This window comes from Hemibagrus wyckioides, linkage group LG22 (genome assembly GCF_019097595.1).
Source record: "Hemibagrus wyckioides isolate EC202008001 linkage group LG22, SWU_Hwy_1.0, whole genome shotgun sequence".
In the NCBI taxonomy this organism is placed as follows: domain Eukaryota; kingdom Metazoa; phylum Chordata; class Actinopteri; order Siluriformes; family Bagridae; genus Hemibagrus; species Hemibagrus wyckioides.
Window position 1 is genome coordinate 10,530,347 of NC_080731.1, and position 17,580 is coordinate 10,547,926.

General features: G+C 36.7%; 1 protein-coding gene across 1 annotated transcript in view; it reads right to left on the bottom strand.

Annotated features, from left to right (window-relative positions):
• Nucleotides 1-17,580, bottom strand: part of edil3a (EGF-like repeats and discoidin I-like domains 3a) — a 176,933-nt gene that overhangs the window by 122,251 nt on the left and 37,102 nt on the right. Inside the window, exon 2 of the mRNA XM_058375476.1 lies at nucleotides 3,582-3,608. Coding sequence (XP_058231459.1) covers nucleotides 3,582-3,608 — 27 coding nt within the window. The remainder of the gene's footprint in view (nucleotides 1-3,581; nucleotides 3,609-17,580) is intronic.

Here is a 17,580-nt window from a genome sequence, read left to right on the forward strand (position 1 = left end):
CACTATAGTTATATTTAACGTCGCTGAACATCCACGAGACAGAAAATCCAGATCGAGAAGTGTTCTATCCTGAAAAATTTCCTTGGACAAAGTTACAAAGTGCTGAGAGTGGAGCCCTTTTTACAGGATTGGTAAACCTTACAGAACACTTTACCATTAAAACTGACTTTCACTTTAAAGTTACAACTTCTTCAACTAAATCTGTTCATTACGTTTTGTAGATTTTGTGCAGTCGCTGTGAATGAACTCTGACTATAAAAACATTTTAGAAGGGGTGCATTAGTATAAAATTGTACTAATTAAAGTACCTTCAGAAAATCAGACTGCACTTTTTGACCAATCAGATTCAAGACTCAACAGTAACGGATTAATAAAGGTTAAAGGAATAAAGAAACATTATGTAGAACTTTCACTTGGATGCTCAACAAATGTGCTGACATCTAATTTGTGTAAGTGTAGTAGAAAAATATCACAAACAAACAAACAAATAAATAAATAAATAAATAAATAAACACATTACAATTTTTAAAAGTTAGGTTTCCCAAATGTTTGATGGCCATATCAAGTGTAAAATTACTCTTTTTTTTTGACCCAATTTCAAATAATCGCTTGGTTATTTTGTTAACAATGAGGAACTTTTCTATTGTTAGTGTTGAGCTTTAACCAGATGACCATGGTGCTGATCTGAATCTAAGATGTTGACCTGATGATAGAGATTGACTGTTTGGACACTGGATGGCTAACCCACATGAAGGCACTAAATGCATTCATTTTTCCCCTTTTGCTTATGTTGAAACATCTTGTTGATGGTGTTTTCTCTTTAGTCTAGTTTAGTTTGGTCTTTCTTGTGTTGAATTGTGTTTTTGTACAGTTCACCACTGGAGCCATTTCCCAAACATTCATTTTCAAAGAAAGGAAAAGAAAACGAATAATACTACACTGTTATATGTGGCTTGGGTGGATCTGCAGTATGCATAGCATCATGTTTTAGTCCTTTGAGGTTGTAACATGTGCAATTCAAAGGCTTCACTCAGCATGGAGTTTCAGAATTTCCGATGAGTGGAGTGAAGTCAGTGTTGGAAGCAAGGAAGAAGAAAAAAAGACTGAGGGTATAAATTTGCGTGGGAACTTGATTCTGTTCAAGCTCAACATTTGACAATATGAATAATATGAACAACAGAGAGGGCAAACACAGTGAGTTAACTGTAACCCTGGGACCCTTTTTTAAGACTGCCAATTTTTTTGGCAACACCCCAAAACCTACTCTCCTTCCTAGTGAATGGCTGACTGATTAATTGTTCACCAGGGCTGAAGGTAGGGCTCTGTGGAGGCCAATCAAGTTCCTCCTTGGAAAACCATGTCTTCATTGAGCTTGCCCTTTGTGAAGAGGAGCACAGCCATGCTGAAAAATGTTTGGCTTAGTTCCAGTGAAGATAAACTGTAATGCTAAAACATACAAACACATTTAAGACAATTCTGTGCTTCCAGCTTTGTGGCAAGGAATCTAAAATACTCTATATCTAAAAAGCTCCTGCTGCATGTTACCTGGAAAGCTCCAACTTTTGTAAATGATGTAAAATAAATGTTTTCTGGATGATTTATAGCACATTGTTTTAGTCATGTTTTCAGACTCAATAATGATAAATAATAAAAAAAAAAATCTGACTGTCTGACTGAAGTATGCCACTGGAGCTTTTATAAAGACAGAGAAAGAATTAGATTGACTTCAGTATAAAAGAAATCCACTTATCTGCCGGAGATGACTACAAGGCGCAAAAAAAGCAAGCTATTTGCCAATCAGAAATTTGCATCTCACTCTAGGCCATTATGAAATCTATTCATGCTAAACTGTGAACACATTTCCCATTACACCAGCATGAATGGGAGTTGGTTTTTAGGATTGGCTGATAGGAGCTATGGCATTAGAGAGCTTTTATGATAATCCATGATGATGATCTTTCCCCGCTGTGTGCTGGATGCTAAATGCATCAAGCCACATCATCAGCTCCTTGGAGAGAGCGAGCTTCGAGCTGGATGGAGCCAATTGGAGATGTACTGTGGGGCACTCAATCAATTATGAGTAAAGTAGTGAGAGTTAGTGAAGATTACATAAAAAGGCATTTTTTCGCATCGCCTTTTTGCAGCAAAAGCGGGTTTCTTGCATGCTATAGCATTGCTGTTATTGACAAGACTGACTGCTGTGTTTGCTCAGAAAAATCCAGTATCTTATATAAGTCCTCCAAACTCCCATAAACCCCCACCCACCCCCTAAACCTCATCTTTTCTCTTTGAAGTGTTAGAACCTGGAACCGAACTGGATTTAACTGGGACTTTATATCATGAAAATACACACAGGATAACCCATAACGAATACAGTGGCACTGTATTTGAAAATCAATACAGTTAACAAAAATGTTTACAATCTGAAAAAAATGAAAACATGTATTCACACCCACTGAGGGCAAACCTGTAAATTAGTTCTGGTTGAATACAGTTCACCTATATAAATCAATCAGGGTTATAAACATGTGTCCAGACTGTGGAGCAGCATTCATTAAAAAATTGAAAGAGAAATCAGTAAGAGTTCAAGAATCAGAGAAGAAACCAATATTATGACATTTGTATAGATTCATGATGTATAATCCCAGTTTACATCCCATTTCAGCTCCAGGTTGTAATGCTTCAGAAGTTCAAGAGAGCAAAATGTGTGTCACATCTGCTAGCAGTGAAAGAAAGCAAGCAACAATCCAGAGCCAGGGATTTTACAGTGCAGCTCTGTGGTGATAAAGAGACAAACAGTTTGTGTTTAACAATCTCATGCCTGCTCAAATGAGTGCTGTACTCTGCTACCGAGGCAGCTCTTTAACTCTTTAAATCAGGAAGATGACGAGAGAGAGAGAGAGAGAGAGAGAGGCGGGCAAAGACAATAAAATGCTGGATCATGAAGAAAAGGGAAGAAGAGCTGCAGTGGGCTGAAAGATCAGCAGTGATGACCACACACAATAAGGGGATCAATGAAGGAGGCAGCAAGGAGCCACAGAGGAGAGCAGCAGGATGGGTTTGTGTGTGTGTGTGTGTGTGTGTGTGTGTGTGCGTGCATTTATATTTATGGGAACAAAATGTCCCAGGGTGATACACAATATAATTTTGTCCTTGAAATCTTTCTGGTCTTCTTTATGAAATTAAGGCATTAAGGTTAAGTGTCGATTAAGGTACAGCATTACTCTGCGTGTGTGTGTGTGTGTGTGTGTGTACAATATTTGGAGAACACCTCACTTTCTAAAATGCTCGAAAGTCTCAAACAAGACCAATTTTGACACAAAAACCAATTATCACTGGTTCCTTTTCAATACAGTGCAGCACAAAAAGTGCAAAAAAAGAATTACAAGCAAATTAGCAAAAAATAAATAAATAAATACAGACACATTGATGTAAAATAAAAATGTGAAAAGATAAATTGCAGAGGGATATCATGTAGAAAGGGCGAGAGAAATAGATGACAGGGCAAAAAAACAGGAAGGCAAAAAGGTACAAGCTAAATTAGGATAATGGAACAGGATGCAAGCCTGGAAATATCCTACCTGAAGGAAGATCTTTCCCCTCTGTCGCTGTAAAAGGAGAGAGAGAGAGAGAGAGAGAGTTATATTCTGCAATTCATTCCATTATTTATTCTTCTCCTTTTTTTAATAATTCATCCTTTCAAGTTCATTGGCTTATCAAACTGGCTAATAATCAAATATGATTCCTTCGCTTCCCTCCAGAAAACATAATTCTAATAATCACAGCTGATGCTCCTCTCATCTAGGCAGTACCAAGGACAGAAACAAAACAAACTCACAATTAAAAGTTACAGCGCATTCATCACCACACCGTAACTATCCCATTATAACAATCTGTGCTCCTCTACATTCCCAGAGATCTCACTTGCCAGGACTTAATGCATTGCCAAAACACCACTGCCCTTCCCATGTGCACCCGGTGTTTACTCCACACCCGTTTATTATTCAGAGGCCATGTTTAGATCAGCTGCATGAGCGCAAGCTGCTTAATCATCTCACTGGGACTGGAATATCAGAATGAAGCCCAACACGTCCTGTAGCATTACCGTCGCCTTCCATCATACCAAGCACAGGCACAGCACAGGGGCAGTAGAAAATGATGACTCCTGCTTGGCTAATGTATGTTTTTGTCTTTAGCATCCTTATCTACCATCGAGCCATTATGAGGTCGAGGGTGATGGTCAAATAATGATCGCTTGCTGTTTGGTTGTTGTGGTGTGACGTTGTTGCCAGCTCTAGCTGAACACAAACATTCATTAGTGATGTTGAGGCATGATAGGTTATTGCTATTAACCTGCAATAATTACATAGCACTTTAGTTTACAGCATGCTAAGTAGCATGGATCTGCTGGTGCATGTTAGTTTTTACTTTATTACAATCATAGACTTTAGAATCTACCAGGTCTTATTTATTTTTATTCAACTACAAAACTCATGATATTCCTAGATCAACACATCCCTATGTGTAATATACCTCATAAGCTACGTTCAAGTCGCTAGTCGCTGTTCTTTAAAGCCATCAGTACTATGAAGACCTTCTTACTACTGGTTGCCATAGCAATAACGTTTATCAGCAGGTGGTGGTAGGTGGTGGTTCCCTTTCGAAGGAACTCGACCCTGCACCATGGTTGACTCTATAAGAGGCTTTTTCATAGCATCAGCCATGATGCAGCATCTCAATCCCTTCTCAGGAAACCTGGTGTAGATTTCACCTGACAAAAATTGGTGCCACAATGAAACATTCTGGAGGGAGATTTGCTGTTTTTACATAAATCTCAGCATTTTATTTGCATCATATCATACGAGATGAAAGAGAAGCAGTGTGTCACTTTATCACAGATCACATGCGCTCTACTGTCTCCACTCTCTTTGGTTGTCGCTGCACCAAGTCATTCTATATTTGCAGAAAGTTAAACCTTTCTCAACAATGTCGCATCACCAGACACGCTCATATCCAGCGGTTGATGTCGCTCATGTTACCGGACATCAATAACTCTCATTGAAAATGAGCGTCTAGGGTCACTTTGTCACAGTGTGTGAAAATAGCAGAATACAATGCAATACGTTAATGGCTCAATTTGTATCTTTTCACAGCTCCATTTAACGTCTGCAAGACAAAATTATTCCACTTATCACTTAGACTATAACAACTATAAACAGTCTATATCAACAAACTCTCTTTTTTCACTCTCTCTTGATGTTAATGAGAGAATTAAAAAAAACAGCAATTATTAAGCGTTATTAAGAAGGTGCTCTGTCTAGAAGTCTGTTACAATCAGCTGACACTGGAAACTCCGTCCATAAATGTCTCCTTATACAACAATTCAACACAATTATAGCTTTTATAGCTGAAAGTATTTTTTTTTAACCATATATTCCTATTATTTACAACTTTATTAAATACTGGTTATAACAGTCTTACCAACAACAGCACAACAATGATAATCCAAAGTTAAGGGAAAAAAAGTTTTCCATAAAAGGAAATTCATATTTCATAAAGTGCATACTCCGACCAGCAGTTACTAATCAAAAGCAATTTCCGTTGGTACTGTATCAGCACTATTCAGAACAATTTCCTAAAGTTGGGGGAGTTAATGGTCTAAACAGTGAGAGTCTGAGAACAAAGATGGCATGTGGCTATGAGGAGTTCACTGCTCTCTGGTTTAACCTGCCAAATCCCTCTGTAATCACTACACAGATGCAGATGATTCACTCCAACGTGTACTGCCAGACAACATGCACAGACCACTTTCTTTCAGCCAAGATGCATCACACACACACACACTCACACACACACTGATTGGCTGCAAAGTCTCTCATGTTAATTTATAAATTAAGACTCAGTGTAAATAAAAAAGTTTCTGTGGAGGTTAATATCAAGGTTAGAAGTAGGGTTTTACAAATTTACCGAAATCCCACCACATTGCTCTGCTCATTATAATTTGTCTGTAAACTTTGTCCTCTACACCTCACCTATGGCATGAACACACACCCTACAATAGCGTATGAAACGACGGTGACTGAAACACACCGTGTTGCCTCCTCCACACATATATGGTTATTTTTTCCCCCTCAAAATTTTTTCCCATGTGTCTACAAAGAAACAGTGTCTTAAATCACTCACGACATTTTTTTTTTTTTTTTGTTAAGTGAAACTTTTCCAATGTGGAGAAAGTAAATTTTTTTTTGTGTGAACTGGAAAACCGCAGTACATATTTTTGAAAGTGCTGAAGTCATTAATGTGAGCTGGTGCATGAGGTTTTGCAGTTTCGAAGCAAAGCCTCCCTTCATCATGGCTGCTGATCAAGTTGTTACTATACAGTAAGGTCTGTTATTATTTCTTATTCCAGACCATGTTTGCAGTTGGATTTTGCTTTGTTTTATTTTTACACCTTCATGCGGAGGTGCCAGAATATGACATGTACAGAAATGCTGCGGAATCCACCACACAGTGAACAGAGAGCACTTTGTATTCAAATGTAATCTCAAGCACAAGGACGCAGGAAGTAGGGGAGCTGAGGGTTATTCTTGGGCCGATTGACATAATAGTTCATGACACACTCGGCTGTCATGCTCATTTAAGCGTTTTTTAATCGTTTTAGTGCTTTCATGTGGATGATTTTTTTTTTTTTTGCTGTTTGTGTAGACTGCAATCTTTGTGAACATGTTTTGGAAAAAGATGTATTCAAACGGATCCACAATGATGCTTGTGGACTGGGCTTGAGATGCACTAAAAACTGTTGCTCTTTTCTTTTTTTTTTAATGTCCTGTGTTTCATCTTATCTCTCCCCTTGGAGCATTGCTATGTGAAAAAGCCCAGCCCTTTGCTTCAGGCTTTACACAGCTCTTCTCCCTGTTGATTCTGTTGATTTCCCATAGAGAAGTCTGCTTCTTTAGTTCTCCACAAGAGCTATGAGATTAATGTTGAGAGCAAGAAATGGAAGTGTGTAACACAAAAAAATAAAAAAACTTTATATACTGTATATCATTTTTAGCCTTGAAGCCGTAGTGCAAAATTACAGAAGCAAACATCAGACAAGCAAACATGTCTTAGCAGATCAACCATGTTCGGGGTAAAGAGAAAATTGTGTAAATTTCATTCCTGGATAGTTTCTTCCCCTCATAATGAGCTGATATTCTAGATCTGATGTGTTAGAAGCATGGAAACATTCAAGGATGTGAGTTGAGAATCTCTGATCCAGTGCATTTATATACACTTATATGAAATTCTTCGTATCTTTATATTGCATTCTTGCTTGAAAAACTTTAGGTTGAACCTTTAAAAAGAGCAAAAAAAAACAGATTTTGATGCCTCGCTCATGGGTGAAGCGTATTTAGTAGATAGCATGGCCAGTCCACATGCTGTGCCCATGCTGTGCCAATGTCCCGTGTCGTCGTTAGCGCGGTGCTAAACATTTCTGTCGCTCAGCAGATCTCTTACATCTGGGTGACAGATTAGCCCAAGCTTTCACTCAAGAAGCCTGCGCATTAGCTAAAGCAGCTCACACAACAAGACTGCAATTATGGATTGCCTGGATATCTGTTGTAACAGGTCAATTTAAAAAAATCTATTCTGATATACATAGCTTGCCTTAAAGAAGCTATTAGGATTGAATATCTTATAGCATCACAGGCATAAGAATGATGTGAGGCTATTATACACATGCATACACACTGAAAGACACAAACAAATCTGTGATTATGGCTTCCTGCTGGGCTTTTTTTCCCCCAATAAAAAGCAGTGTAAACAGGAAAGCTAATTCTTGGCTAAGCTTGGCTTTATCCACCCATGCTGAAAAGACAAAAAAAATCTGTTGTGTGGAATTTCTACATCTAATATTTAATCAAACAGAGAATTAGAAGAGTGCAAGCTGTTCCTTTAACTTTCACCTTTTGTACCTTTTACCTGGAAACCTGGATACGGTTGTATAATTAGGTTTTAGAGTAAAGGTGCACTAAAGGCAATTTTCTAGGAAATTATATAAACTAATGGTACAAAAGGAAAGGAAGAGTTGAGAGAGGAAGAGAGTTGCAGCCTTTCTGTGTGAATTATAAAGGAAATGAAATCATCCGTGATGTGAGTCACTAAGGCAAATAGTGTCAAGGGATCGTGTATGAACATGACCATTGTGTATTGTAAATGTGCATGCCTCTGCTCCAGCGTTTTGTTTTTTTTCTTTTTTTCTTTTGAATTAATGTCAGAGGACGTGGCAGATTCACCGACTGTAAATTTCACACTGAATTTTAAAAGTATGCATTTGCCAGAAGTGAATTCATCTATACACTTTCGTTCTGCTTATATAATGCTAGTAAGAGGATTTGCTGAAGCACTTGTGGGAACAATCTGAATTTGCACATTAAGACAGCGGGCTTGCTGACAGGAGCAGATGCTAATTGAGCTATTCTTTCTTTAAAGTCAGTTTAAATCCCCAGTCAGAAGTCGCTGCAGCTGGTAGAACTGAACTCTAGTTTGATTCTGCAGCATCAAGAGATTTCAAAACACCAACAACTTGTGAAAAATAAAAAAATAAATAAATAAAAGAAATTCAATATGTTTACCATGCTGTTGGCTGATAGACTCAGATCGAGCCCCTTGACTGCAAGGCAACAATTTTTTATCATTTTTAATTGAAGCTTTAAGCCAGAGAGGAACTTGCCCGTCTCACTGCTCTAACCCAACAGCAGATTTTATATTCAGTTATCAAAATGTCTAACTATGGAGGAATAAATCTCAATGAACAGAGAGTTCAAAACTCAAAGAGTAGCGGCCTTATATTATGGAAATGTATCAACAACAAAATGTTATAAAATGTGATGATTAATAGTGATCTCTACAAATTTTTATGTTAATGATTACCACAAACTTCTGCAACACCCACTGGATTAAAACAAAATTCATTACACTCATTTTCATTGATGACTAGAAAATCCTGGAAAACTGATGATTAGAATTTTTTTTAAAGAATTTTTCACAAGCTTTGTGTTAATGATTACAACAAATTAAGAAAAAATATAAAGGAATGATTACTCCATAATTCAGATAAATAAATAAATAAACAAACAAATAAATAAACAAATGGACGATTAATATAATATTCTACAAAACTGACATAATTTTATTATAAAATTCTATACATTCTACAGAATTATATGCATTTATATATACATTTTAAATACCATGGGTTCATCATTTTCCGTATATGTTTTCAAGGCAAAACAGACACGATAAAAATATCACCTTTTGTCTTGATATTTGATATGATATATTTGATATGATATTTCACGAAAATCATTACTGAAATTGAAAATCTGAAACAGCTGATGCGGAATCCTTTAAATAGAATCTGTAATTTAAAACTTTTTCTGGTGAGAGAACAAACTGTGGTCCTGAGACCAACCATTACATCAAAACCATTTATAGCTAACTAGCTAGCTAACAGTATAACAAGTTATCAGCTGATGCAGCTGGCTAAATCAGTACATAAATATTTACCATAAAAACTATGAGTCAGAGAATCTAGCCAGTTAATCTGGCTGTTAAAAGATTATTTTTTATTTTATTTTATTTTTTAATCAGTAGGTATAACAGTAGATATAATCAGTAGGTGTAACTATCCACTCATGAGGATCCTTGCTACAAGATTTCAATTAAATTCTCTGCATATATTTAACAAAGTTTGAATAGTCATAAAGAAATATGACTTTTTATATGACTGTATTTCTTAATAATTAACAATGCAAAACAATGTGAAAAATTCCTATGAACAGAGGTTTAATACTGTAAACTAAACATGCTAAAGATTCACCATATTCATAAGTGTATGACCTGGAGATATAATCGACTGAAACATAATGAGCTTCCTAACACTAATCGAGCTCCAAATGTGGCAAAAATGCCCAATTTCCAGAGCCACTAGCATTTAAAAGCTGTTGTTATCTGTTATCATACAGTTTTGTATGATATTTTTTCCCATAAAGCATGCTTGATTAATTACGTGTTAATTAATACATTTACTAACATTTGTACTAACACGTAATTAAGGTGGTTGTCATTTATACATGACTTCACAAGACTTATGCCGTAGCTAAGGTCTTAGAGCTATAGCTCTTCGTAAGCTCGTGATTAGTACATGCTTTAACTCATTAGATCATATCTAAGTATTCATTCAGTGCGTAATACAGAAATGGCACAGCAGTGTGAAATTACAGCAATTCATTACTATTCATTACTAATCTATGATGGATTAGCAAAGAAAGCATCAAATGTACTAAAGGTGTCTTTTGCAGAAGTTTTCTCTTTTCACTAAAACAAAACCGCAGTAGATTTGCGGGCATTTTATGCTATTACACATTTCAAGTATTTTGAATAATAATTTCTTTTCTAAGCACAGCTTCCTTTGCCTTATGCAACTAATGGGCAAACTCTGTCGAACTCAGCAAAAAAAAAAAAAAACAAGCACCCACATACCTGCCCATATCGAAATCATTTCATATTCAGAGGATTCTGAGGGGAAATATTGCAGTAAATTGTCAACGGAGCAGAGTTGAGTCACTTCAGTTAAACCCACACCTAGAAAATCAGATAAATACATTTGCTCAATTTATTTCTCAATATCATATTTATATTTAGCGAGAGCGCTAGGTAAGCTGTTCATAGTTTTCTTCATTATCTTTCGCTCACTGCTAATCTCTAATAATTGGATAATCTTCTTACAAAGTATGATTGATATGTTTTTCTATCCATGTTATGTTTTTTAAAGAGTATAAAGAGGTGTCAGGTCAACTTCCAGATCCTCAGAAAACTCTGTCTCTACACACCGCAGCCTACAAACATGGCCGCCTCGGACTACACTTCCCAAAACACAAGAACTCTTATGTTCACAGTCACCAGATGCTTAGCTGTCCCTAATCACACCATTCACTGCTTACAGGACTTACAAACTCTCACTCAATGCAACGTAATGCTTAGTGTGCTGCACCTGACTTTACCAAGCGTTTGATTGTGTATTGTTCTCTGTTTTGTTTTGTTTTGTTTTCCTTTCTGGATTTGCTCATATCAAGTCTTTTTGCACAGCTCTTGACCTTTGCCTCAAAAAATTTTGCCTAACCATTTGGATTTGTTTGATTGTGTTTATCGCAATAAACTCTACATCCGTTTCGTCTTACCTTTTCTGGCAGTTTTGTAAGTCCTAAAATGTTAACACGCTGGAAATGTGAGCTTTATACCACCAGTCCTTGATTTTGTAAGCTATTTTACTGAGGCCTGGTTTAATGCATTTTTCTTTATCAAATGGGGTAGATTCAGAAACTGGTTGTAAATAATTAAATAGAAATAATGCAATGGGTGTACAAGCATGTCGCATGTGTATTCAATTGAGTCAAGACAGTGCTATTATTTATTTACATTAGTGTACGGATTGTGACACAGTGGCACAGCGGGTAGCGTTGCTGCATCACAGCTCATGAGTTGATTCTGAGTTCAGGTAACGTTCACGTCGTGTCTGTGTGTGGCTGTTTCTGGGTTTTCTGGTTTCCTTCTTCCTATACAAAGCATGCTGCTACTCTAATTCTGTCCCTGTGTGTGAATGTGGATGTGAAGGAGTGTGTGGGAATATTGTCCTGTGATAGACTAGCATCCTATGCAGGATTTATTTCTGCTTTACACCCAGTGTTTCTGGCACAGGTTCCACCACAGCCATGAGCAAGGTAGAGGTTACTGAACATTAATGATTCTATTCAATGATTAGTGTATTTACTATGAAGGGGAGTAAATTCAATCAGTCAAGTGGGAAGTAGTTGTACGATGATGTATTTTCTAATAAATATACAATAAAGAAAAAAATCATTTCTTTCTATCGTCACTTAAATTCTTATGACATAATGACATGCATTTGAACAGAACAATTCTATAGAATTGTATGATTAGTTCATTACCTGGGTGATGGAAGCTCAAGTGGTTAAGGCTTTGAGTTGTTGATTGGAAGATTGGGGTCTAAGCCCCAACACCACCAAGCTGCCACTGCTGGGCAATTGAGCAAGGCCCTTAACCCCCTCTGCTTCAGGGGCGCTGTATCATAGCTGCCCCTGCGCTCTGACCCCAACTTCCTGGGATATGCGAAGAAAAGAATTCCACTGTGCTTTAATATGTGTGTGGCGATAATAAAGGCTTCTTCTTCTTCTTCTTATAAAGGCTAAATGCTGTATTGTGTTTAAACAATGTGACCGCTCACGCTGCACGGCTTGATCTCTCACACTGTACATGTACCTCATACTGTAACTGTTCATACTGCATAACAGTCATATCTCAGTTAAACTAATACAACCTGCATCATTTTATTCATGCTGAAAAGAATGCTGACAATCAGGCAATGCCCTTCATGTGTGAAGAGCAAAGACAGAGAAATATGGAGACCGATGTGGTGTGGCGAAACAGTCAGGATGGTTTGTCCATTTTTCAGGAAGAGCTGGACAAATTTTTCTGTGACAGACTATAATTCCCACTGGATTCCAAACCAGGCACAGTGTGGAGCAGAGACAGAACTCTGCTTTATATTTGAATGAAGCAGCGTGTTATGCTCAGTATGGTAAATGTACCGTGTAAGTCCCAGCCCTCAGTAAAAAAGAGTTAATCGCCTTTATGGTAAAGACATTAGTGAGAATCAGAGTGATGCACAGATGCTATAACACTTTGCTCGACTGGAGAAAATGAGGAGAAGCTTCTTCCCACAGGCCGTTCAGGCTCTAAACCAAAACAGCACCTAGAGATTGGACTTTTCTGGACATGTCACAGCACCCACTAACTCTACACAACACATTTTGAATCAATGCACCAAATCTTTATTCATAAACTGTCATACTATATTCATATTCATATCATCAGCCATTGTATTGTGTTCATATGCTGTGTCTTTTCCTATTTTGACTATATTTTTTTTCACCTGTACAGGTACAGCTAATTCCTGTACAGCTAATTCCAATATATTCTATTTTATTTTACTTTTAAATTCTATTTTTGACCCAAAAAATTACATTTGTAATTTTTTTTTATTTTGCACAGACAATCAAAATGCATGTCACTGCATGTCATACTGTGCCTGACTGTGTATATGATTAACAAAAATTAAATTTTAATTCTAATGTGGGAAAAAATGTGGGCTGGAGAAACCTGCAAAAATATGATTTTGTTTATTTCTTTAGGGTTTTTGTGTGTGTGTGTGTTTGTGTTTCCAAAACACTGTATCATCCTTTCTCGTATAGGATCACTGCTGATTCAATTAAAAGAGTCTTGCAATGTCAAGATGGCTAGTGAGGAGATATAATTTGATTTCATATACAACATGCATCTGGTCTCGCTCACGGCCTACAGCATGTGAATACGTCTACTAAGAAACAGCAAAGCTCAAAGAACGGCTTTAACTGATAATGCTTTTGTGTGTGATAGTGAACTGATAGTGACAATGTTGTCCAAAGCGAAATATGCAAAAGTAGCTCATGTAAGGCTTTTGTGTGTATCAGATCATGACATTGCCTACACAACATGACGTCTGATTTCATGTTCTTCCCCAAACCCCCCCCACTGTGTTTTAGATTTGGCTAAAGCTGTTTATGCCAGGGGCTTTTGTTTATCTGCAAGATATATGGCACGGAAAAATAATTCGCATTCACTGTTAGAATTTCTTTCCACTTCTAACTTTTCATTTTACAGGCAGATAAATCAATATTTTCTCTCGCAAATGTCAGATGTTCACGAAATGTTCTGCATCAAGATCCAAACACAACACCTACATCTTTATCTCTGTTCAAACCATATGGTGGGTCAGGAATACAAATAAATATATATACATGGTAAAGATGTGGGACTGCACAGGGGCAGTGGATGTTATATGAGCTGCACTCATGCCACAGACATGCATGCTGTTATAAAGCAGAAATGTCCTAGCACAGCTCTAAAACATCCACTTGCTTAGCAACACATTTCTCTGCTTGACTACTGAATATACGGTCAGACAAGCGCTGGTGAAAAAATCGCAAGAGTGATGATGACTTATCGCTATTGAGTGAGCTCTCATTCGTATTGATATTCTAGCAGTCAGGTGATAAAGTTAAGCCCTGGGACATGTTGGTTGAATCTTAGTGACAACCTACAGGAAGTAATAACCAAAAATAAGGCCAAGAGCTGATACTACCCCAAAGGTGTCTGAAGGAGATAGGGGAGGACAAGGCATGTCACTTGGGGAGAAGTTGCAGAGGATTATGGGAACATGGATGAGTCAATTGAAATGGCCATCTAGTCTGTCTAGCCAGTTGTCTAGACCATCAGCTGTCTAACCATGAACTCACATAATCAAACACAATTTCAACTGGTCATTCACTTACTAACAAAAAACATATAGAATTGTTATAACACATTTTTTGTTTGTTTAATTACATATGTAATAATTACTATTAAGTTGGCCAGCAAATGCATGTATTAATACTATCGTATAACTTATTCGTTTACACATCAGCCATTTTTTTTTTTGCAAATTTCATGGTCAGATATGAGCATATACATGGACTGAGTGGTGTAATAGATGGGATATGACACAGCACATTTACTGTTCCACACCCGTGCCTACTTTACCATTTATTTGGGCTCTTATCCTGCTTCTTACAACCCAGCTTTGTAGATGTTCCCTCATTATTTATTACTTCATTATTTTACACCATATAAGAACAAGCAACTCGGTTACACATACTAGATATAAATCTGACAACTGATGCTTCAATGAAACTCGAAACAAATTGAATATCAGTGAGGCGAGAAATTGATGAAGGCTGATATAAATGATGTGTCCTAAAGGTTCACATGTGAGCAAACAGCCATAATATAGTCAGACAGAAAACACCTTGGTTTAAAAGTTATCAGCCAAGTCTTCTGTCTTGGTATGGTGGTGAATATGAAAATGGGAACATACTGAACAAACTGTGCCTGAACTTTTCTGAGAATATGTGACTTTGATTCAGTCAGTGATTTAATGTCGCAGAGACTTTATATATAGGATTAATTAAGGGAAGTGGCACAGTGCTTATTTTGATGCCTGAAAGGACACACTAAAGACAATACAAAAACAATGGAGCAGAGGGGAAACCAGAATTAAAATAAACCAAAATATGCTCTTTGAAGAAGAAGAAGAAGAAGAAGAAGAAGAAGGAGACTTTATTATTCACATATCCAAACTTTGCAAGATGGGGTATATACAGTCCATACACACTAGGCTTTAATCATCTCTCTACAATTTTACACTGTCGCAATATTCTGTGATCACCAGACCTGCTACCTGCTCCTTTATAGACTTTGCAAGGAATATCCACAATTTAACATCAGAATACGTTAGTGTGAATTATCATTACATTTTTTGCCAAAGTCTAGGCTTTTTCTCTCAAGAAAACAGAAGATGAGTTAATAGACATTTAAATCTGGAATTATTTGAGAAGGTATGTTTAACTCTAAAATATTAACTGACGCCATCTGGAAGCTCCGCCCACTTTCCCTTCTCGCATACTCTCATCTAAACTGCATAGCAAGTACCATCCATCCATCCATCCATTGTCTATACCCGCTTATTCCTACATAATTAGGGTCACTGGGATCTGCTGGAGCCTATCCCAGCACACATAGGGCGAAAGGCAGGGGTACACCCTGGACAGGTCGCCAGTCCATCGCAGGGCCACATATAGACAGACAACCATACACACTCAAACTCACTTTTAGAATTACCAATCAACCTGATGTACATGTTTTTGGACTGTGGGAGGAAACCGGAGTACCCGGAGTAAACTCCACACAGGCACGGGGAGAACATGCAAACTCCGCATAGCAAGTTCATCATGTGAAATAAAATCTAGCAATACGTGTTCAACTTAGCTAGCATTAAAAAAAAATACCATATATATTTAACACAATGTCATTATACATTTATTAAGGAGGTTGCTGAAATTTCAGCATTTCACGATACAAAAAAAGGATGAAGAATTTGACCTAAAAAGATTAAACAGGCCTCCAGGGAAATGTCAGCTCTAACATTTGGCAAATAATTAACACAGAAAATGTCTGCCATGTGGACACTAGACAACCAATTTGTAAAAAGATTATATCAAAATGCACTGTTATGTTTGTTTGTTTTTTTACTGCAAATTACCTCAGAACCGATAAGTGGTTAATATCATTACACCTTCACAATCACGTTAAACATAAATTTGTGTAAAATCTCATATCCTAATATTTTTAGGCTGTTGATTCTTAAATTGTTTCACATGACAAATCACAAGTCTCTCTCTCTCTCTCTCTCTCTCTCTCTCACACACACACACACACAATAGATATAAGTCTACAAATCCCTGTTAAAAAAGGTTTTTCTGATGTAGAAATATGAAATCAAGATAAATCATGTCAGAACTTTTCCACCCTCAGTGTAATTACAAAAAAATAAAATAAAATAATAATAATAATAATATATAATATATAATAATAATAATAATAACAACAACAACAATAATAATAATAATAATAATAATAATAATAATAATAATAATAATTAAGTGAGAAACAATGTGGGAATATAGAAAAATAAATGAATTTTTTCAATGACCTGGTTGCATAAATGTGCACACCCTTTTATAATTGGGGATGTGGCTGAACCACAGAATGAACTATATTCAAAAGTAATTATCATACAGCTTTAAATGAAATTATACTGATTAGGAAAATTATATTCAGAAATGTCTTCACATATTCTTGGTTTTATGTGACTGGTAAAGCCATGGTTCACAGAGGGCTTACAAAGTCTGCATGGTATCTCACTTGTTGAACGATATCAATCAGAAGAGGGGTATAAAAGTTTTTTCCGAAACATTAGATGTACTGAAAGGCCATCATTAACAAACAGAGAAAACAGAGCACCATAGTGACATCAACAAAGACAAAAACGTACCCTGGAGGCTGCCAAGAGACCTACAGCAACATTACAGGAGCTGCAGGAATATCTACAAGATTTTCACTCATATTCTTCACATATCTGGGTTATTGAGCTGGACACTGAATAGGATTTTGAGAAAGAAAGAAATCTCATGATCTAACTCTCACCTAAATGGAACATTTTAACAAATTCAAAAGCAATTAAATAGATCATTCCACTTCAGGAAAAGTAACTATTATGAACACTATCCAAAAATATCAGTCTAATTAAACTGAACAAGCTGACTTTGAGATAATTATGTGGCAAAAAGTGTGAAGATAAATAAACTGCATTTAAAATAAAAAGGTTAAACAAGTGTCCATTACACCTAGCCTCAAGTTAATTAAAGGGGGAAAGGAACTCGGCCTTGTGAGTGATTTGTAATCATTTCGAAATAAAGTTGCTAACTTATTTGCTGTACACAGTGCAGAAGTTACAGGCATTAATATGAATGGTCGCTGATTTCACTGCTTCTTTGAATTTGGTTTTGTTCATTTAGCTTTTAGCCTATATTTAAATATACA